Raw genomic sequence first — 23,834 nt, 5'->3', positions numbered from 1 at the left:
CTTTCACACATTCACTGTTTCTCTCAAAGGGTACAGTGTACAGTTGCTTCATCCTTATTTTATGTTTCTCTAGGACTCTGGCAATTGTTGTTGTGCTAACCATATTTACATTTTCAAAAGTGCCATTGTCTACCAGCACTCTCTCCCAAATTTCCCGCAGTTTTATTGCATTGTTGGCAAATACCATATCCACAATGGCAATTTCTTGTGCATCAGAACAGATTCTGCCTCTCCCTCCTCTCATGGGCAACCTTTGGATCCTACAGTAAATCACAACTATTACTGTATTTTTTTTATTTTTTTATTGCAATTAAATTGCATTTAGCTTGTAATGATTATTTTTTAAATTTTTGGCTATAAAATTGAGAATATTTTAAAATAACTACTGCACAAATGCTTGGAATTTGCCATCATTTTGTTTTGAATGTGTTTTTAATCATTTTGAATGCAGTGTGTTAGCATTAGTAAAATGTGCTGAAAATACACAGTATTTTGCATGTTGTGGAGTAAGAATAGGAAAAGAGTTCCTGAATTTTGAAAAGTGTGGTCACTGAATGCATTTTGTCTGAAAGCAATAAGAAATGGTTCACAGTTTGGTCTGCATTGACTTCTGTTTCTCTGACTGTGTGAAGAGTTTTGAAAATGTGGTTTCAGTATTGAACAATGCTTGTTAGCAACTGAAAAAAAAACTGTAAAGCTGATCTACACTTTACACAACTTTACAGCTTTATTTAACATTCATTTTACTGATTTACAGAATCACAAGTATGAAAATGTCTCAAACGTATTTGTGTATTACATTTATTTATAGATTTATTGTGAACAACTACAAGCTACTACAATTGCTAACTGCTACTAACACAAGCTTTGAGGTTAAAAACTGCCCAGTGTGTGTTTTTATCCACCTGTGTATTGTTTCCTCTGCTGTGTGTGTGGTTTTAACATCAGCAGCAGAAACAGAAAATGAAAAATGAGTCATTGTGGTTTTGGTGCTCGAACAAACCCCATCAGACCCTTTTACTGGACTTATGGTGTATAAACATAGAGCTTTTGTTAATCTTACTCTCTCTGTAACACTGGACATGTTATTAAATCCTGTGTTCTCCACTAACGAGTACAGTCTCATATCTGCAGCTATAAACTCATGAAAACAGTGTCAGTTTTAGAAGTGTGTCTTTTTAAAACCCTGCATCCTGATTAAAGACAAAGAGGAAGCTAATTTTTGAAGAGAATGTTGGAATGACTAAAGTGTTTAATATATGTCACGTAACATAAGAGGCTTTTTTTTAATAATTATAGCTGTCTTTCTTATGCAAAAGTGAATGTAGATATTCAGATATTGCAATTTTAATATTACAGAAAATCATATACACTCTTGCCTGGGCCACACACAGAGACACACAGAGAGAGGGACACACGCACACAGACTCTCTCTCTCACACACACTCACACACACACACACACACACACACACACACACACACACACACACACACACACACACACACACACACACACACACACACACACACATAACACTCTCCCAATACTGATTATATAATTAATAAAGCACTTCAGTGAGCTTCATTTATAATGTAAACAACAGATATCACACACATTCAGTATTTTTTAAGAAGTGCAACACACTATACTGAAAGGGAAAATGCTGTCTGTCAGATTTCTGAGAACATTAGAGGTATAATTTATCTGCATCCTTATGTGTCCTGGGTTTAATCCTGGGATCTGGTAACTGTACAGTGTTTGATTTTATTCCAGATCTGATGTAATCATGTTGGTTGTGTGGAAACTAATTGTGTTAATATAATCTGATTTAATCTGTGTGACCAATACAATAATCTCCTGACAGCCGAGAAAACACTTCCACAATGATAGAGTTCCTTGTTTTAACTCTGTTCTGACCTTTTCTATATTCATCCTTCATCTATTCATCTCAGCTCTAACAGTCAGGACAGTAGATTAAAGTAACTAATAAACTAATGAGTTATAAGAATAAATGTGAGAATATAAAATGAGATTTCAGAAGCTTATTGAACACCAGAACAGAACAGGAGACAGGATGTAGAGTCTCGTGGCTGACGAAGTTAAACCGGAAAACAGCAGAAACACAAGACTTTTTATTCCACTAAGTGTCTGTTCACATGTTCAGTGGAGGATGTGTGTTAGACATGGCAGAGTTCCTGAGTGGGTTTAATCTACAGCTGCTGGTTGGTGAGTTCGTTAATCATTATTATTTATTTATTTATTTATTTGTTTGTTTATTTAATGCCCAGCCACCACCCTGACTTTGGAATAAAACTGTATTTTTATTCATATGAAGGTTTAACAAACATATATATATTGTTTTTTTCTTTAGAAAACAAAGATAAAAGACAGTTCCAAGTGTCATATAATAAGACGGAAAAAAAAAGGGATTTCGGGGGGTACACACCAGCTAGGTACACAAACAACCAGATAGAGACAGACAAACAGAGAGACAGACAGAGACAGACAGACAAACAAACAGACAGAGATAGACATAGACAGACAAACACACAGACAGAAACAGACAAACAGACAGACAGACGAGGATTTATGAGTGTAGGGTTGGTATACGTGTGTCTATTAAATGTTATTGGTGGGTAAAGATAGGGGTGGTTGGAGTGAAGGGTGGGAAGGGAAGTAATGGGAATGCTCTTGGTTCACATTAACTGTTGAATTTGTCGAAAGACTATGAGTGGTTTCCAGGTTTCGTTAAAGGCAGATATATTATTGTTTTTATGCACTATGGTTTCTTCTGTCAAATTAAATTCTGTGAATAGGTTAGTCCAATGGTTGATATGACAAGATGATTTCAATTTCCAGTTTTGACAGCTAGAGAGATAAGGACTGGGGTTTTATATTTGGGAGGGATGAGGGTATCTGAAATAACTCCTAGAAGACAGAGTGTAGGAGACAGTGGTACTCTGCAGTCCAGGATTGAAGGACATGTGTGTTGTTACTGTAGTCCAGAAAGAGTGAACTGGCTGGCAGAGCCAGGTGGCATGGAGATAGGTATCTATGTTCTCAGAGGTGCACTGTGAGCAGGTATCTGTGTGAGGTAGTCCCATTTTAAATAGTTTACTATGAGTGATGTGGATTCTGTGGATGGTTTTATATTGTATGAGTTGTAAATTGGTGTTGGTGGTCATGTTAAAGGTGTTTCTACAGATCTGTGTCCATAAATCCGGGTCTGAAGGTAGCGTGAGGTCGATATCCCATTTTTTCCTTGGGCAGGGTAATTGTGGGGTTAGATGAAGTGATGAGTCTGTAAAGTTTAGATATGAGTTTTCTTGGGTGTTTGGCTATTTCCATTAACTGTTGTCTTGGAAGTTTTGTGGTTCGAGAGAATTAAAGCATAAAAATATCACACCAACAGGCACGGGCAAGAGTATAAAGGTTTTCACGGTTTATTGTTTTCAGCTTTGCAGAAGGACCCAACACTCTACGTGTAAAATCAGAGAGGAAGGGCCTCCATTATTGATAACACCAGCATTTTATAGAGAGGAATAAAATGAAACAGGACATGTAAAACCAAAACATCATCCACCATTGGCTTAGAAGCATCGCCTGTTCATCTTCTGACCAAGCTAATCCCACGGGAACAAAAAAGGTCTCATGGGAAAGGTCTGATTAAATGCAGTTTTAGAAAGAAACAACTGAAATCTCTAGTCACAATAACTACCAGCCATGGGAAATACAGAAGCCTAGAAGGACAGATTCATGTGTTCTTCTCTAAAGTAAAAATTTCCACTACACTGTTCAATGGTTTTAGAAGGCTGTAAGGTATTAGTTAAAGTTATTTTACTTTTAAGTAAAGATTTAAGCTCTTGGTAGTGAAGAAATTGGTCTTTCTCGATCTCAAATTTCTGGATAATTGAGGTGAATGGCATAAATTTGTGATTTTCAAATACATGGTGGAGGTGAGTGAGCTTAAATCTTTTTGCTAATATTTAGGAAAATGGATCAATTCATTGTGAAGACGGATGTCAGGGTTGTGCCAAATTGGGGTGTATCTACATGGTGCTAAAAGTGATTTTGTAATTTTATTGGTTTACCACCAGACTGCCAGAGTTGTTGATATTGTAATGTTATTATAGAAGTCTAGTTTTTGGATTGACTGTGGTAAAAAGGGAAGGTCTGCGATTGAATTCGGGTAGCACAGATATTGCTCAAGATCAAGCCATGAGTTGGAATATGTATGTTGTTGAGTCCATTTATATAAGTGCTGTAGTTGGTTTGCCAGGTAATAGTGCAAGAAATTTGGTGCTTCAGGTCCACCTAACTGTTTTGAGTTTTGGAGTGTTGTAAGTGCTATCCTCGGTTTTTTATCTTTCCAGTAAAATTGAGTGGTGAGACAGTCTAGTTTTTTTAACCAATAGTCTGTCAGAGTTTGTAAGTATAATAATAAATCATCTGCATATAGACTAATTTTATGTTGAGATTTGTTGACTTGGATTCCTTTAATTTTTTGGTTTTGGCGTATTGCTACAGCAAGTGCTTCTATGAATGTGGCAAAAAGGGATGGAGAGAGTGGGCAACCTTGTCTAGTTCCTTGGTGCAAGGTGAATCTTGGTGAAGTGATCCAATTTGTGATGACTGTTGCCTTTGGGGAAGTGTACATGTTTAGGGTTGTAATCCATTGGATAAATGACTTTCCAAAACCAAATTTACAGAGGGTGGTGAATAAGAATGTCCAGTTGACCTTGTCATGTGCTTTTCTGTGTCTAATGATGCAATTATAGTTTCCTGTGACTGTCTTTGTGCGATGTTGATAAGGTTGAAAAGTCTGCGAATATTATCTGTTGCATTTCTGTTCTTTATGAAGCCTGTCTGGTCTGGGTGAATTAGTGAATGCATAACTGTTTCAATCCTGGTTGCTAGAGTCTTTGTGATCATTTTCAGGTCAGTATTGATTAATGATAGTGGGCGGTACTTGTTTGGTTTCAGGAAGACACTGACAAGTGCTGTGTTCTTATGTGTGGGAATGGTAGATGTAGTTTGAATTTCTGTGAGTAATCTATTAAAAGTTGGTGATAAGATATCCCAAAAGTGTTTGTAAAATTCTGCCGGTAATCCGTCGGATCCAGGTGATTTGTTATTTGGCATGCTTTGTAATGCTTTGCTGAGTTCTTCAGAAGTGATGGGTTGTTCTAAAAAGTTTGATTCTTCTGTGGTCAATGAGGGAAGGTTCAGAGTGTTAAAAAAGGATTCAATTTCAGATTGTAGAGTTTGAGTGCCGGGAGAATACAAATAGCTGTAGAACTGGTGAAAGGTGTTATTAATTTCTTGAGGATCCTGTGTAGTTTTACCAGAAGAGTCCAAAATGGATGAGATGCTTGACTTGTCTTTTTTATATTTTAGCATATTTGCCAGATATTTACCTGCTTTATTGCTGAGGGGAAATTGATCATATTTGAGTTGTTGTATACAGAACAGTATTTTTTTTGTTTATGATACTATCCGATTGGGTCCTTAGTTGCTTTGTTTCGGTTTGTGCTTCTTCAGATGCAGTTGTAGACTGTTGATTGCTTAGCTGTTTAATTTTCTGCTCGAGTGTTTTCCAATTGTTGATGCTATTTTTTCTTGTGCGATGAATATGATATAATTATGCCTCTCATGACTGTTTTGCCTGATTCCCAAAGTATTGATGGTGAGATTTCTGAAGAGTTGTTGATTTCCAGAAAGGATGCCCACTCTCTTTTTATAAGAGTGTTGAAGTCGGGGTCTTCTAGGAGAGAGGTGTTGAAGTGCCATCTTGTGGAGGTTTTCTTCTGTACTGGGATGTTTAATGTTAGAAATACAGGGGCGTGATCGCTGATAATAATTGAATATATAGTATTTTCTGATATCTGTTGAATTAGTGAGTTGCTAACAAGAAAAAAAATCTATTCTAGAGGAAGAACGATGTGCTGAAGAAGCATGAGAATATTCTCTTAGTAGTGGGTTCCTTGCTCTCCAGCTATTGCTAAGGCCATAGTCCATTATGTATTGTTTAATTATGTTGGCTTTGTAGAAACCAACATTCTGATTTCCGTTATAAGCTTATTATTATTATTATTATTATTATTATTATTATTATTATTATTATTATTATTATTATTATTATGTTGGCTTTGTAGAAGCCAACATTCTGATTTCCGTTATAAGCTTATTATTATTATTATTATTATTATTATTATTATTATTATTATTATTATTAGACAAAAATTTATTTTAAAAAATGCGGCCTAGGGCGTTCGAGCCACATGCACCAAACTCGGATATGTCGTAGACCCTGGTCTGAAGTTTGTTGCTTCTATTTTCTAAGCGATCGGAATTCCGGCATTCCCGGTTCGGAAGCTCAAAGTGGCCTTTTTCCCATAGACTTCCATTATAAACTTTTGAGGTTTATAACTCGGCAAGTTTTCAAGCGATTTACACCGAACTCGGACAGGTTCTTTAGGACCTTACTCCGGACCAAATTTTTATTCCGGAGTTCCGAAGAAATTTTCGGTTTTCCCGTAGTCGACGGTCGAACATCCCATAGACTTGAATAGGGATTTCCGAAAAGTCCTATAAGCTCTCACACACAAATACATCCAACATTAAGAATTGCATGTACTGTTCTATGCAGTATAATGAGTAGAATCCCATAATGACTACAGTATTGACATGAAATGTCCAAACCCTCAGTAGCCACTTTTTGCCAAAAGTATTGGCACCCCACCGGGTATTCTGGTGACGTCACTCGACACCACATGATGTCACGTGTAGCCCTGCCCCCCAAACAAGCGAAAGCAAAAATTTGCACAACACGGACATGTGACATATCAAAACACTCAGCACAATGAGGGGAACTGCCCCACGAGTATTCTGGTCACGTCACGTGATGTCACGTGAAATTTAAAAATTTGCACAACATGGACATGTGACATATCAAAACACTCAGCACAATGAGGGGAACTACCTCACGGGTATTCGGATCACGTCACATGCTCATGTCCGCTCACCTCCAAAAGTATTGGCACCCTGGTGGTCCAGTAGCTTTTACAATCTTTCTGTCCACTCGCCTCCAAAATGCACCGGCCTTTGCGAATACTTGCACCATCAAAGCCAACATCAAAGATTGTCGCGACAAACTTTACAAATCTAGTTATTATTATTATTATTATGATTATTATTATTATTATTATTATTCCAACTGCAGGGGGATCACACTCCTCAGCCTCCCCGGAAAAGTCTATGCCAGGTTACTGGAGAGGGGAATTCAGCCGATAGTCGAACCTCGGATTCAGGAGGAACAATGCAGATTTCGTCCTGGTCGTGGAACACTGGACCATCTCTATACCCTCACCAGGTTGCTGAAGGGTTCATGGGATTTGTCCTACCAGTCCACATGTGTTTTGTGGATCTGGAGAAGGCATTCGACTGTGTCCCTCGTGGTGATCTGTGGGGGGTGCTCTGGGAGTATGGGGTCCGTGGCCCTCTGCTAAGGGCTGTCTGGTCCCTATATGACCGGAGCAGGAGTTTGGTTCGCATTGCCGGCAGTAGGTCAGACTTGTTCCCAGTGCATGTTGGACTCCGACAGGGCTGCCCTTTGTCACCGGTTTTGTTCATTATTTATATGGACAGGATTTCTAGGCGCAGTAAGGGGCCGGAGGGAGTCCGGTTTGGGGACCACAGGATTTCGTCTCTGCTTTTTGCAGATGATGTTGTCCTGTTGGCTTCTTCAAATCAGGACCTTCAGCGTGCACTGGGACGGTTTGCAGCTGAGTGTGAAGCGGCGGGGATGAGAATCAGCATCTTCAAGTCCGAGGCCATGGTTCTCAGCCAGAAAAGGGTGGCTTGCCCCCTTCAGGTTGGTGGAGAGTTCCTGCCTCAAGTGGAGGAGTTTAAGTATCTTGGGGTCCTGTTCATGAGTGAGGGAAGGATGGAGCGGGAGATCGACAGGCGGATCGGTGTATCTTCTGCAGTGATGCGGTCGATATACCGATCTGTTGTGGTGAAGAGAGAGCTGAGCCGTAAGGCGAAGCTCTCTATTTACCAGTCAATCTACGTTCCTACCCTCACCTATGGTCATGAGCTTTGGGTCATCACTGAAAGGACAAGATCCCGGATACAGGCGGCCGAAATGAGTGTCCTCCGTAGGGTGGCTGGGTGCTCCCTTAGAGATAGGGTGAGGAGCTCGGTCACTCGGGAGGAGCTCAGAGTAGAGCCGCTGCTCCTCCACATCGAGGGGGGTCAGCTGTGGTGGCTCGGGCATCTGTTTCGGATGCCTCCTGGACGCCTCCCTGGGGAGGTGTTCCGGGCATGTCCAACCGGGAGGAGGCCCCAGGGAAGACCTAGGACACGCTGGAGGGACTATGTCTCTCGGCTGGCCTGGGAACGCCTCGGTATTCCCCTGGAAGAGCTGGAGGAAGTGTCTGTGGAGAGGGGAGTCTGGGTGTCCCTGCTTAGACTGCTGCGCCCGCGACCCGGCCCCAGATAAGCGGTAGAAAATGGATGGATGGATGAATATTATTATTTATTTATTTATTTATTCTTTTTTTTTCTTCTTAGACAAAAAATTATTTAAAAAATGCGGCCCAGGGCTTTCGAGCCACATGCACCAAATTCGGACATGTCGTAGATCCTGGTTTGAAATTTGTTGCTCCTATTTTTCTAAGCGATCGGAATTCCGGCATTCCCGGTACGGAAGCTCAAATTGGCCTTTTTCCCCATAGGCTTCTATTATAAACTTTTGAGGTTTGTACCTCGGCAAGTTTTCGAGCGATAAAAACCAAATTTTTATTCCGGAGTTCTGACGGAATTTTTGGTTTTCCCATAGTCGACGATCGACCATCCCAGAGACTTGAATAGGGAATTCCGAAAAGTCCTCTGAGCTCTCACACACGCAATACATCCAACATTAAGAATTGCATGTACTGTTCTATGCAGTATAATAGGTAGAATCCCATAATGACTGCAGTATTGACATGAAATGTCCAAAACCTCAGTAGCCACTTTTTGCCAAAAGTATTGGCACCCCACTGGGTATTCTGGTGACGTCACGTGTAGCCCCACCCCCAAAAAAGCAAAATCAAAACTTTGCACAACATGGACATGTGACAAATCAAAAGACTCAGCACATTGAGGGGAACTGCCCCACGGGTATTCTGGTCACGTCACGTGACGTCACGTGTAGCCCCACCCCCAAAACAAGCAAAATCAAAAATTTGCACAACATGGACATGTGACATATCAAAACACTCAACACAATTAGGGGATCTGCCCCACGGGTACTCTGGTCACGTCACGTGACGTCACGTGACGTCACATGAAAAATAAAAAGTTGCACAAAATGGACATGTGACATATCAAAACACTCAACACAATGAGGGGAATTACCTCGCGGGTATTTGGATCACGTCACATGCTCATGTCCGCTCACCTCTAAAAGTATTGGCACCATAGTGGTCCAGTAGCTTTCACAATCTTTCTGTCCACTCGCCTACAAAATGCACCGGGCTTTGCGAATACTTGCACCGCCAAAGCCAACATCAAAGTTTGTCACGAGGAACTTTACAAGTCTAGTTATTATTATTATTATTATTATTATTATTATTATTATTATTATTATTATTAATAATAATAATAATACTTATTATTATTATTATTATTATTATTATTATTATTATTATTATTAGACAAAAAATCATTTAAAAAATGCGGCCTAGAGCTTTCGAGCCACATGCACCAAATTCGGATATGTCATAGACTCTGCTCTGAAGTTTGTTGCTTCTATTTTTCTAAGTGATTGGAATTCCGGCATTCCCCATACGGAAGCTCAAAGTGAGTTCCGAGTTCTGACAGAATTTTTGGTTTTCCCATAGTCGACGATGGAACAGCCCATAGACTTGAATTGGGAATTCCGTAAAGTCCTCTAAGCTCTCACACATGCAATACATCCAACATTAAGAATTTCTATGCAGTATAATAATAAGTAGATTTCCATAATGACTGCAGTATTGACATGAAATGTCGAAACCCTCAGTAGCCACTTTTTGCCAAAAGTAATGGCATCCCACCGGGTATTCTGGTGACATCACTCGACACCACGTGACGTCACATGTAGCCCCGCCCCCAAAACAAAAATTCACTACATGAACTTGACATATCAAAACACTCAGCACAATGAGGGGAACTGCCCCATGGGTATTCTGCTCATGTCACGTGACGTCATTTGTACCTAAAGTAGGTAGCCATGATATATAGAGGGGGTGGAAGATTTCGCCCGGCTGGGATAGACAAACGCAAAACATGGATGGACACGATAGATAAATAAGCACTACACTGAGCATAGATAGACAGGACACATATACAAATACCACACACAAATAAGAATTCTGACCATGTCAGAGGGAAATAGAGAGAGTAAAGTGTAACAAAAAAATAAATAAAAAGTACATAGAGATAATGACACAATGCATGTGATGCTTGAAGCAGATATAACATTGTAGCAATAATTGAAATGAGAGGGGAAAAAACAACAAAAATAAATAAATAAATAAATAAATAAATAAATAAATAAATAAATAAATAAATAAATAAATAAATAAATAAATAAATAAATATGAAGGAGACATCAGGGTGTATAATAAGAGTTCATTAACAGCCATTTGCATGGTAAATGAAATTTATAACAGGTTTTATCTATATGGCAATGTAAAATGTATTATGGAACAGTCAGTCATAGGATGAGCAGTGATAATCTTGGTTAAACTATAACCACATAGTGATGTTTGGATCACGATAAAGTATTCCGTTCACGTAAAGTTTGTCTACCGATAATATAGCTCACTTTCCTTCTTCACGGAACTGTTTCATTATCGGCAATAGTTTTTGTCTGCGGTCTTGAATTTGTTTGGGAAACTGATCATACATCCCATACGTGGTATTCTTCAATTGATTTCCTCTGCTTTTAACGAGTTATTTGTGTTTGTAGTGTTCAAATTTAGCGATTATTGGAGGTGGCGTTTTGGGGTCCTTGGATGGAAGTCGGTGAATTAGGTGAAAAGTTATCTTCTCAACTGTTGGTGCGGGCAGTTTAAGAGAGTCATGCATGAACTGTTTTATTGCCTTCTCTGGGTCGTTCGGTGTGGTGTTTTGTGGAGGTATGTTTATTCCTGAAAATATCAGATTATCGCGCATGCCGCGACACTGAATGTCCAATATGGTTTCTTGCATAATTTGATTTTCTTTGGAGAGTTTTGTGACTTGAGTGGAGAGATGTGATACAGTTGCTTTTAGTTCGACGTTTTCTTGCGTTAATGTTTCGATTTGGGATTGAGAAATTTCGAAACTAGCTTTCAGATCACGGACGTCTGTATGGAGAAGTTTGAGTATGGCAAGTTTGGAGTTTATGGATGTGAGTACACAGACCTCGACTGTGATTTCCTCGTCTGTTTCAGTGGATGAATCCCGTTTGCGTATTTTCTTGTTTGGTTCTAACATGGTATCCAAATTGTAGAAATAGCTGTCGATGCAGTTGAACATTTTGTCTGAGTCTTGACAAGGTTGGTTATCCAGTATAGCGAAAGTTGTTTTGATTAATGAACGAATCCAGTGTTTGTGTTTGTGTTCAGTGCGCTGCCATGTTAGATCTCACCCCGCCATGTCGGTTCACTCCGCCATCTTTTCTCCTTCAAGCTTTTTTCTTCTTTTTTACATTTTGGACTGTCCACATTAGCTGAAGAGAGATTAATGCATTCAGTTATAACAGGAAGTTGAATTGAAATGGAGTTTTTGGACAATTTAAATAAACAAGACAAATATAAATGAAATAGTAAAATATAAATATAACAGTATTGTCTATATGTTAAGTGCGGCTCCATGGATGTAATGTACTGTGATCTGTGTGTTAGGTTTACAGAGTGCTGATGAATCTTCTCTCTTCATGTGGTGTTGATCTTTCAGGTGTCATCAGTCTGAGTCTCCTTCAGAACATTTCAGCTGATCTGTTATCTGTTGATCCTGGAGAAAACGTCACTCTGCCCTGTAACATCACTAATTATTCAGAGATATCATGGTATCACATGAACTCAGCAGGCGTGAGGCAGATTATATCGACCACACAAGGGAAAGTGGGCAAACACTTTTATATTGCATATAATGAAGATGAGAGTCACTTTACTATAACAGAAAGCAGCAGTTCAGTCAGTTTAGTGATTATTGGAGTTAGAGACACAGATCTGGGATTTTATTACTGTGGAGGTCGAAACAAGGGACACAATCAGTTTGGGAAAGTCATCAGTCTGAACTTTACAGGTCAGTAACAACACTTTATTTACATTGTTTATTAATACTGTACTTTGATTAAACTAGAATTTTATTCTTTTATGTAGGTCATTTTTGTCATTTTAAAGGGTGAAGACTAAATGTGTTAATAATTGTGTAGAAGCTCTTTCACCAGGGACGCATGTCTAGCTCCAGACTCCTGTATGGTGTCATAGTCATCACTTTATCTATAAAAGTTTGCAGGTCCATTAATTTTACAGTTAAGTCCAAACAGAGATCACTGGTCAGTTTATACTTTGTTCTTTTTGTTTAATTGTCTGTTCTTTTTGTTTAATTGACTGTTTTTTGTTTGTTTAATTGACTGTTTTTTTTGTTTGTTTGTTTAATTGACTGTTGTTGTTTTTTTTTTTTGTTTAATTGACTGTTCTTTTTGTTTCACTAATCTTATGTTTTTCTAGTTTAAAGCAGGGAAGTCAAACTCAAATTCACAGTGGGCCAAAATATAAAACTGTGATAAAGTCACGGGCCAAACTGAATATTTATTGAAAAATTAACTGTAACTGATATGTAATGTTCAACCTTTTTCACATGGAAACAAACTTTAGTTTTGCTTAAACACAGGATTTGGAACAACCAGAGCTTGATATTACAAACACATAAGAAATTACATTTGAAATAAAAGACACGTCAGTGGTGTTCATTTCTTATTTAAATAAATAAAAGACACATCAGTGGTGTTCATTTCTTATTTAAATAAATAAAATAAATTATGACTCTCACTGTATCATTTTTAACTTCCTTTTTGATGTGGATCTTTTTCAAAACCAACAACAAAACAACCAAAAATAATCATTTCATTCAATGAAAATCCAACTTTTTGACTAACAGTTCATGCCTTGGAGTAGAAAAAGTGCATAAAGGAAACATATATTCAAACTCAGTTTGTTAGACTCTGTTTCGGTTCATAGTGTCTTCTTATGTTATATTTTTTCGTTACAGACACGTTAGCTCCGTTAGCACACAAGACAAACAGGTCTGTCCTTTATATTCGTGAACAGATAATCTGCCTCCCTCCTGTCTTGAAAGCTCCTATTGTCCATCTTTCGTTTGGCCATTTTTGTGGAGGGTGAATTAACTTCCCCGATGTGACTGTAACATGGTCGTTAACGACTGTCAACAGAGAATGAGGGGCCCTTGCTGTTCGTGACTACGCGTCAATACAGTGGCAAGGCATTCTGGGATTTTTAGTATTAGCGGAGCACGCGGCTAGTCAGCTGTAATGCACATTTGATATGATCTGACCTGATATGATATGGCCTGAGTTTGACACCCCTGGTTTAATCCTCCTATTGTCCTCCTATACAAATTAGGAGCACTGAGTCAACTTGACCTTGTCTGTTTTAATTGCTTATAAAAAATTAAGTATATATATGATAGCCTTTTATTTTCACCTTTTTAGTCTAACTTGTTTCCAACATATTAACATATATTTAGCAAAAAAATATATATATTCGGTATAATAAACCTTATTTATACAGTATACAAAAATACCTCGTTTTTTAGTAAAAAAAAACAAAAACAAAAACAAAAAAAAAAGAAATTTTGAATTACTTTCACTATAGAGGCACAAAAGTTGATGCACAATTACAGGCTGGTATATTTCAAAGGCAGGAGATTGTTTTCAAACTATTATTTAATGGCAGTAAATAATAAAACCTGTTTTTTTTTTCAGGAAAAATTGACTTGAATGTTTATAAATCAAAAATTCTACAATTATCACCATTCTGTGTGTAATATCTATTTTGCCCCCCTGATATCATCTGATCAACCAACAACAGGCTACACACACACACACACACACACACACACACACACACACACACACACACACACACACACACACACACACACACACACACAAAATTCAAACTCAAACTCATTCCATAATTTCATGTAAATAAAATTTTGTTTACCTCCTTATGTTTTTTTTTATTATACTTAAATATTTATTTAAATATTTATTAAATATTAAATATTATTTTGGATAACCACTGACTGATAATTGTCAAACATTACTCAGCATATCTCCAGGGCCAAAGCTGACTGATGTAACTAAATTCATAAATAAGAGAGAGAAAACAGATTTAAATATGAAAACACAAAGTGTGTGTGTGTGTGTGTGTGTGTGTGTGTGTGTGTGTGTGTGTGTGTGTGTGTGTGTGTGTGTGTGTGTGTGTGTGTGTGTGTGTGTAAAGATTGTTGGTAGAAGAAGAAGAGAAGAGAAGATATTGTCCCCAGCTGGACAAATGCATATAACAAGTGTGAAATATTTACAAATGATTGTTTTTGTTTTTTATGGAGGCCCAATGAATTGCAATGCCCAATGATTGTGTGTGTGTGTGTGTGTGTGTGTGTGTGTGTGTGTGTGTGTGTGTGTGTGTGTGTGTGTGTGTGTGTGTGTGTGTGTGTGTGTGTGTGTGAGAGTGTGTGTGTAAAGCTTGTTGGTAGATCAGATTTTGACCCCAGCTTGACAAATACATTTAAGTGTGAAATATTTACAAATGAGTAGCTTTTATTTTTTATGGAGGCCTAAGGAATTGCTATGCCCAGTGTGTGTGTGTGTGTGTGTGTGTGTGTGTGTGTGTGTGTGTGTGTAGCATCTTTTCGGTAGATCATATTCTTCCCTCTGTTAGGCAAAGGTATATCAAAAATCCTAATGAAATGCAATGCCCAATATGTGTGTTTGTGTTTGTGTGTGTGTGTGTGTGTGTGTGTGTGTGTGTGTGTGTGTGTGTGTGTGTGTGTGTGTGTGTGTGTGTGTGTGTGTGTGTGTGTGTGTGTGTGTGTGTGTGTGAAATGTTTACAAATGTGTAGCTTTTGTTTTGTCTGGATGCCAACTGAATTTTTTTCATTTTTGTGTCTGTATGTATGTTCATTGTGCTGAAAAGAGCAAAAGTGTGACCTATCGCCACACTAAATGTGGCTTGGTCAGAATGACCCAAGTGGATCCAAAACGCAAAGTATATATTGTTCTGAACACATAGTTCAGCGAAAATAGACAAAATTAATTTTGCTTGGAAAGTTCATAGTTTTGGGCAAATATGTGGAAGAAAACCCAAGTTATGAAACATTAAAATCTTCCAGCCGGGTCAAAAAGACCCAGGGACAATATGAAGGTTAAAGCATTAGTTTAGATGTGAAATGAAGTCACTGATGTTCACATGATGCACTTTATAAACACATGATAGTCTGAATAACCAGAGAGTCACGTGTGAATTCAGAGTTACACGTTTTAGTCTTATGTGTGGAATTACAGTTCAACAAAACATCTATTATTGATCAGACTTGAGATGTTTCCTGGATTTAACAATAATTATTATAGCTGCACAATACTGATTATTATTTAAGATATTTTCTTCCAGGACACTGTACTGATATCTCTGTGGTTATGTGTGTATTTTAGGTGGCACACACCAGAGTGGAGGAACTGAGAACATCTGGATTATACATATGGCCATAATGTGTGTGTGCTCCATCTCTGTCCTAATAATCATCATCTGCATGTGTGTGTTCTGCAGCAGGGTGGAAGGTAAAAGTGCTTTAACTTGTAGGTTAAACATTAAAGGATCAGACAGAAGTTTTGTGGTAATTATGTATTTATTGTGTCTCAATTTATTGTCTAATTTATATTAATGAAAACAGAAACATCATCATCATTATCATCAGGCTGCAGTCACGACACCAGCTCCACTGAACAGGTATAAAAACATTCACATTAATGTCAAATACTGAGGAAGGGAAAAATTCCTTTTTTGCTCCAAGAAACAATTTTTATTTCATGTGTTCAACTAAACTAAACTTGTAAACCTCTAGATATTATACCGGTAAGTGTTTGGTATAATTTTTAAAAGAAATAAATAAATATTTCACATATAAAAATAACAGAAAAATATCGAAATGGATTTTAGTGTAAAAGAACAAAATACATCTTAAAACTATTTTATATTAAACACACACACACACACACACACACACACACACACACACATACTGTATATATGTGTGTGTGTGTGTGTGTGTGTGTGTGTGTGTGTGTGTGTGTGTTTGTGTGTGTGTGTGTGTGTGTGTGTGTGTGTGAACGTACTATTATATAAAACTTGTCCATTGTTATGTCATTACCTGCTGGTTTATTCTTTATTATTTGGTAACTGTAGAGTGTTTTTTTTGTGTGTAAATTATAATAGAATTATTATATAACTGTAGAGTTGTATGTAGTACAGAACCGCCTACATGTCACATGACTGCCATAAAACATAAATAAACCTCTGTGATTAAAGAAAGTCTTTATTCTCAATCTGGCTTCAAAACTACTTTAGTTTATTTATCTTGTTGATCAGTGTTATGTGGTTAAGCTTAGTGTTGTAATTACACTGTAAATATGTTGTTCACAGTCACAAGAACACAACACAGTCTATAAAATGAGATCCACTTGAGGCTAGATGTGACTGAGTAAGCAACTAACTACGGTTTAAAGCAGCAACGGATTCTAGTTGAGTTTAGCTGGGAATTTTACTGAAACCTGGCAACCCTGTCCATATATTTAGAGTGATTGTCATTTAAATGTAAATTAAGCAAGAATTTAAACTTGTTTTTTTACCTTCTCTTTCTTGTTAATGTTTCCTGTATTTAAATTTCTCTATCTCTAAAAACTCTTTAAAACCTGATGTTAAAGTAAAAACATTATGCTGCTTTATTCAGTCACACACACACACACACACACACACACACACACACACACACACACACACACACACACACACACACACACACGGTCACCTTACACACACCTAGTCTGAAAGAAAACACTAAACCTCCACCTACTGTTCAAATGCTGTAATCTTATTTATTTAGTATGAAACATTATCAGTTATCAATCCTGTATGAAGCCACAATAATAAGGTTATATAAGTGTTTATAATAAATAAGAAGTGTTTAAGGGTTAAAATTAGAAATGTGACCAGTGTGAAAGAACACAATAAATATATGTGGAACACAATACAGTAAACAGAACAGTGCAGTTCATGTCAAAGTTTCCACAATAAACAGTAAAAATAGTGTTTAGTGCTGCTTCATCATCTGAATCTCTCTACAGGACGAAAAGATTCATCATGACAGTTTGCTGTATGACAGAAAGTTCACAGGATCTGTTAAGAACAACAAAGCTTCAGATTTGGACTGTGTGACTTACGTAACCTTCACCTCACAGCCGCAGAGACACTGACCTACAGGGTGTCTATTATTATTATTATTATTATTATTATTATTATTATTATTATTATTATTATTATTATTATTATTATTATTATCTTGAGATTAATCTGGAGAACTCTCAAATCACATGGACTGATGTACTAGATCAGATTTACTTTTCTAACTAACCTTATAAAAATGTGTTCTGTCAATTTGTGGTTATTTATAATTATATACAAATGTTTAGGTCTCCGTATAAAATAAGACCTAAATTAAACATTAAGATAATTATTATGGTGTAAATGAGTAGTGGTTTTAAAAATTAAAAATCTTTGATTAAACAGAACATAATCTATGTTTTTTTTTTTCATGATAATCCTGATGTAATGTTTTTCTTCTTATCTTAAAGTATTAAAATGTTTAATTTAAGAGTATTTTGAATAAATGGGGTAAAGGCACTAACAGGAGACTTTTTACTCTTTAATTTTGGACCAAAATTCTTACATTATTAATTTAATACATTTAATACATAAATAATAAATAAATTACATTTAATACATATAAATAAATAAATGTACTAAGTAATCACAGAGACAATACTGGTTAAAGTGGTAAATCTCTACACATAAAGCAGCTGAGGGTTGTTGGACGGTGTATGTTTGTATGCACACACTTGGCTTTCATTAACTTACATTAAATCAATGTCCACTCACCATTTAAATGCTCAGCGTATTCATTTTATTTAATGTGTTGGTTTGCATTGTTGGTAACAGCATTGCCTCGTGATACCCGTCACCTGAAGGAAGGTTCCTCCCTATATTCACTCATTAATAGAACAGTTACCCCTAGTGGACACCTTTACAAAGACAAATGGCTCTTACAGGTTTATATGCACTATGTAGGTCTAGTTTGATAAAAACACACCACACAAAATGTGTAAAAGTTCAGTGGGTATGAATACTTTTGCAAGACACTGTAGCTGATGTGGTAAATACCAGGAACATGGTGCTACATAGCACGACACGGACACTTGGTTTCATTACACCACAGATATTGTAGCTCTACTTAGAGGTGAAAAAAATGCACCCTGGTAGAAAAGCACCCAACTAGGAAATCAGCAAATAAATAAATTGGTGTCAAACCTAATTGGTTGTATCTCAATTAACATGGAAGAAAAGCCACACAAAGATTATATATATATATATATATATATATATATATATATATATATATATATATATATATATATATTAGGGTGTGCAAAGCAGCTGGTATTTGTATCTGTATTTGTATTTGTTGAGGGGGTAAAAGTATTTGTATTTGTATTTGTATTCGAGTAAAATTCAAAATAGGCATAAAAATCCATTTTTTTTTTGCGTTAAACTTCTAATTTAAGTGACGTGACGACGTGGCATACGGCCAACTATGGTGACCCATAGAATTTGTTCTCTGCATTTAACCCATCCAAAGTGCACACACACAGCAGTGAACACACACACACCGTGATCACACACCCGGAGCAGTGGGCAGCCATTTATGCTGCAGCGCCCGGGGAGCAGTTGGGGGTTTGGTGCCTTGCTCAAGGGCACCTCAGTCGTGGCCGGTCCAAGACTCGAACCCACAACCTTTAGGTTACGAATCAGAATCAGAATCAGCTTTATTGCCAAGCATGTTTTCACATGCGAGGAATTTGTTTTAGTGACATAATCTCCACAGTGTAACAGAATGACATATGTAGTATAGATTAAATTGTATGTACACATTTACAGGTGTGAAATGTGCAGTTAAAATAAACATATGAAATATACATATGCAAATAAGTATACAATATATACAATTTGTATGTACACATGTGCAATGTGCAGTTGAAGTAAACATAAACATTCAGACAATATGTATGCATGTATGTACAGAGTGCAAGTATGAAATGTGCAAATTGAGGTATACATAGTGAAGTAATTATACTGACATACTTGCCCCTTAGCGACACACGTTTTCGGATTGCATAGGAAACCTTACGCACCCCCACTAAGGAGTGTATCTTACTTGGCACGAGGTCGTGTTGGAAACACAAGATCAACTATTAAAAGTTGGTCTTACCTTGAACGCAGGTGTCCTTCGAAGTCCCCTCGGTCTTCTAACAAAGGCTCCTCTCCAAGGTCTTCTACTTAAACTATTGTTTGAATCTTTAAATGAAGGAGGCAGACTTAGACCTTTTTTGTCTTTTCAGGATCCTCACAATGGGAGGCCTTGTTTTTATTAAAAGTAGTGTAATACAAATAGGTGTGTGTAATATATGTAAAATAAAAAGAAAAAGATTACAAATAAAAACTTCCTTCAAATAACCAAACAGTACTAGAATAAGTAAAAGGTATTAAGATGCAAAGATTATAACAAACCAAGAAACACTCTCCAAGTGTAAACTTGCGTTTGTTCTATGATGCACCTAAAGTATAACATGCACTAAGGCTGCTTACAATAGAATGCACACTCACTGTGATTCAAGGCTTTTATACTTTTTTACTGAGGCCAGATTTGGCTGCCAGGTTTGGTTGGCTTTGTGCCTTTAGATGGCTACCATCTTTTTTCATAAATTACTCCCAAACATATCTCACCAGCCGACTCTGTGTGCGCTGCTGATGTCTTTTCTTTTCTTACCTCACGGTTAACACTTCTATATATGGTCATACTTCCTGCAACTTCTCAGGCTGTGATTATATAGACCTGAAGCTTTCTCTTGTCGTGGAATTTGGCAGCAAGCTATAAAACACTGTGCGTGAGGATTACTCCCTGTGAATATACAGAAGGCTTTACTTTTAACAGCAGGCCTTGAAACACATGTGTGCAGATACTCTCAGTAATACACAGTAGGCTTTATAAGTGTTTACTACTAGAAAGTTTACAGTAAAATACACAAGATTAATCTAATCAACTCTATTACATGAGGATACATGATTATAAGTAAAAGAAAAGCATTTCAGAATTTTTCTTGAACATTCTGAAAATAAAACATAATAACACATAATGCATTATAGTCTTCTTTTTTCTTTTGGAATCTTCTTCCAGCTGTCTAGGTACAGCGTCTGATCCCTCGGTGTCTTCTTTTAAACACTCATATTCAAATCTTTCAACTCTTCTACCAATTCTTCAACCTTTTGGATTTTCAATCTTTCTTTGTTTCTTCCCCTTATGTTTAGCTTTTCTTTCCCTATTTCTCCTTCTCTTTGTATTATCTATGTCCGTCTGTCTACTGACGGATAAGTTAATAATTGGTCGTGGTGTACCTTGATATTTATTATTATTTATTTGCTGAGAACCAGTATTAAGAAAAGCAGTATCAGGTATGTAGAGTTCTGTAACTCCATCCAGTACATGCCGGTGTCTGATAACATCTCTTGCATGCCGCTGGCTCACAACAACATGATTAATGAAAGACTTAAGGTACAGACTGCTCATAGCCAGACACCAAGTGTTCAGACATCTTATGGTGGCTCGTAATGCTACTATCAGTACTACAGTGGAACAAGAAACATGGCTTAAACGGGTGTTCGCATTTAGAATTCAGGGGTATAGTGTAGTATGAAGAGATAGATGGAAAAGAAACAGTGGTTGAGTAGCAACATTTATAAAACGAGGTATCGGGTATAGAAAAGCTGAGGTGAAAGACGAGATAGAGGTAGTGGTAATAGAGCTATGGGAAGGGTCAGGGATATATCTAATTAATTTACTGATTAATTTACTAATAGATTTCTATAATTAATTTTTATAATTGATTTTTATAATCCTTGTAAAATCCTTGAAAATAGCCAGTGACTCAGCTGTCCGGACCTCTAGGGGAAGTTCATCCCACCACCTTGGTTCCAGAACAGAGAAGAGTCTTGTAGTATACTTGCCTCTTACCCTGAGAGATGGTGGAACCAGTCGAGCAGTGCTGGTAGATCGGAGGTTGCGGGGTGCAGTGCGAGGAATGATGAGGGCTTTGAGGTAAGAGGGAGCTGGTCCATTTTTGGCTTTGTAGGCCAGCATCAGTGTTTTGAATCGGATGCGTGCAGCTACCAGAAGCCAGTGGAGGGATCGCAGCAGCGGGGTGGTATGCGAGAACTTTGGCAGGTAGAAAACAAGCCGGGCAGCTGCATTTTGGATCATTTGCAGAGGACGGATTGCGTTCATAGGTAGAACTGCCAGCAGTGCATTGCAGTAATCCAGTCTAGAAGTGAACAAGTACCTGAGCAGTCTATGTGGACAAAAATGGCCGAATCCTTCTAATGTTGTAGAGAAGAAACCGACATGAGCGAGTCACATTAGCAACATGAGAGGAAAAGGACAGTTGATTGTCCATGGTTACCCCAAGGTTGCGATCTGTGGCTGAAGGGGAGATCAGATCGTTGTGCAAGGATATAGCAAGATCATGACCTGGGGATGAATCACCTGGGATGAACAGCAGTTCAGTTTTGCTAGGATTGAGCTTTAACTGATGAGCAGTCATCCATGATGAAATTTCTGCCAGACATGCTGAGATCCGGTCAGAAGCTGTGGCATCTGACGGTGGGAAGGAGAAGACATGCTTGACTGGGGAGAGTTAGTGTGTGTGAATAATGGAAGCAGTACCAGGATAGATATGTCAAAGGGTAAATTCTCAGCCCTGCTGAAATTTTTGCTAGCCCAAAGTACAATAGGTTGTGATCATTTTCCTATCAGCACTAAGATTGGAGTTAAAAAAGCAAGAACAGGGGTAAAAAGAACACTGAGATGGAAGTTTAAATCAGCAAACTGGGCCAAATATAAGAAAACATCTGATTGTAAAATTACCAACATTAATGATAAAATGGATGAAGTTGAAACACAGCTGTTGAATCTATTGGCAAAAGGAGGAAGGATAAAAGTAAGAAAGTTGTCAATTGGTGGAATGAGGATTACAAAGAGGCAATTACAAAAACAAAAAGCATTTAAAAAAGTAAGAAAGACATTAAAATATAATCTCATTACATATAAAAGAGCACAGGCCATAGCAAAGAGATTAAATTGTATGGCAGAATATGCAGGCAGGAGTTTCTAAAACCCAACAGCTAGCAAAACAACTGACTCAATATACTGAATTATGAACAATAGATTAATAGTACACAATACAAAAGCTTTGGGGGGAAAACGGAGTCAAATATTTTACTTACTGTATTCAGACACAAAATTAATGTAGTTTTGTCTTTTTCAGTTTAAAAAGAAAAAACAAGTGCATATTGTGTCCTTTATGATCATGTGTATTTCAGAGCTAATGTATTTATACTGCATGACTGCACTGAGTAACTAGAAACAAACACCACAGTGTAATCTGATAGTCTACTGGATCACATGACTTCTGGGAACATGATCAGTTCACATAACTTCTGGGCACATGAACAGTTCTGTCTTTAGTTGTTGGTTATTCCCTGGGGCAGTTCTGGCTGGCTGTTGTTTTTATCCTGTTTTATCCAGTGGAATCAGTATACTTGAAAGAGTGGTGCACAATACACACACACACACACACACACACACACACACACACACACACACACACACACACACACACTGTATAGAGAGAGATTTGCCCACCAGGTTTGCACACATCTCAGGAGGGATTTTGTCCCACACAAGTCATTAAGGTTTCGAGGCTGACATGTGGCAACTCAAACCATCAGCTCCGTCCACAGGTTTTATATGGGATTGAGGTCTGGCTAGGCCAATTCAGGACCTTAAGGTGCTTCTTGAGTCATTCCTTTGTTGCCTTGGCCGTGTGTTTTGGGACATTGTCATGCTGGAATACCCATCCACTACCAATTTTCAATGCCCTGGCTGAGGGAAGGAAGTTCTCTTGATGTGGTGAAGTTGTCCTGTCCCATTAGCAGGGAAACAGGCCAAAGTATAATGTTTTCACCTTGATGTGTGAAGGTGGGGCTGTTGTTCTTGGGATCATATGCAGCAGTAGTCTTCCTCCTCCAAACCCGGCAAGTTGAGTTGATCCCAAAGAGCTCAATTTCATTTATCATATAGACATATTCATAACAATACATCTTCTTATTCAAAATAGGCTTTATTTATTATCTTGACAGAATGTAATGCCTCTTTTAATGAATAATTACCACAGTTTGCCTTCACACTGCTCATTAATTTGTTTTGGGGCTTGATTGACCAGTCATTGGTGAGTGAGTTATTGTCAGTAGAACACACACTGACCATTACACACAATGACTGGAAAGACACTGGGCTTACTTTAGAACAGCTTAGCGCTTGATTCAAGTCAGTACAATGACCATGTC

The 23,834-nt window shown here is 37.7% G+C and overlaps 1 protein-coding gene across 1 annotated transcript; it reads left to right on the top strand.

Moving 5' to 3' along the window:
- Nucleotides 1-1,926: 1,926 nt before the first annotated feature.
- On the top strand, nucleotides 1,927-18,002 carry LOC113634389. The gene is made up of 5 exons (XM_027133318.2): nucleotides 1,927-2,229; nucleotides 11,974-12,324; nucleotides 15,758-15,883; nucleotides 15,997-16,052; nucleotides 17,447-18,002. Exons 1-5 carry the CDS (start codon nucleotides 2,160-2,162, stop codon nucleotides 17,573-17,575), a joined length of 732 nt encoding a protein of 243 aa, XP_026989119.2. The 5' UTR covers nucleotides 1,927-2,159; the 3' UTR covers nucleotides 17,576-18,002.
- The last annotated feature ends 5,832 nt before the right edge of the window (nucleotides 18,003-23,834 follow it).

Source organism: Tachysurus fulvidraco, chromosome 10 (assembly GCF_022655615.1).
Source record: "Tachysurus fulvidraco isolate hzauxx_2018 chromosome 10, HZAU_PFXX_2.0, whole genome shotgun sequence".
Classification (NCBI taxonomy): Eukaryota; Metazoa; Chordata; class Actinopteri; order Siluriformes; family Bagridae; genus Tachysurus; species Tachysurus fulvidraco.
Note: the sequence above shows the minus strand (reverse complement) of the source record. Positions and strands in the feature narration are given on the sequence as shown.

Coding starts and splice junctions, on each gene's coding strand:
- LOC113634389 (XM_027133318.2), top strand. CDS start 2,160: ATGTTCAGTGGAGGATGTGTGTTAGACATGGCAGAGTTCCTGAGTGGG. Junction 12,325..15,757: donor CATCAGTCTGAACTTTACAG/GTCAGTAACAAC, acceptor TGTGTATTTTAG/GTGGCACACACCAGAGTGGA. Junction 15,884..15,996: donor GTTCTGCAGCAGGGTGGAAG/GTAAAAGTGCTT, acceptor TAATGAAAACAG/AAACATCATCATCATTATCA.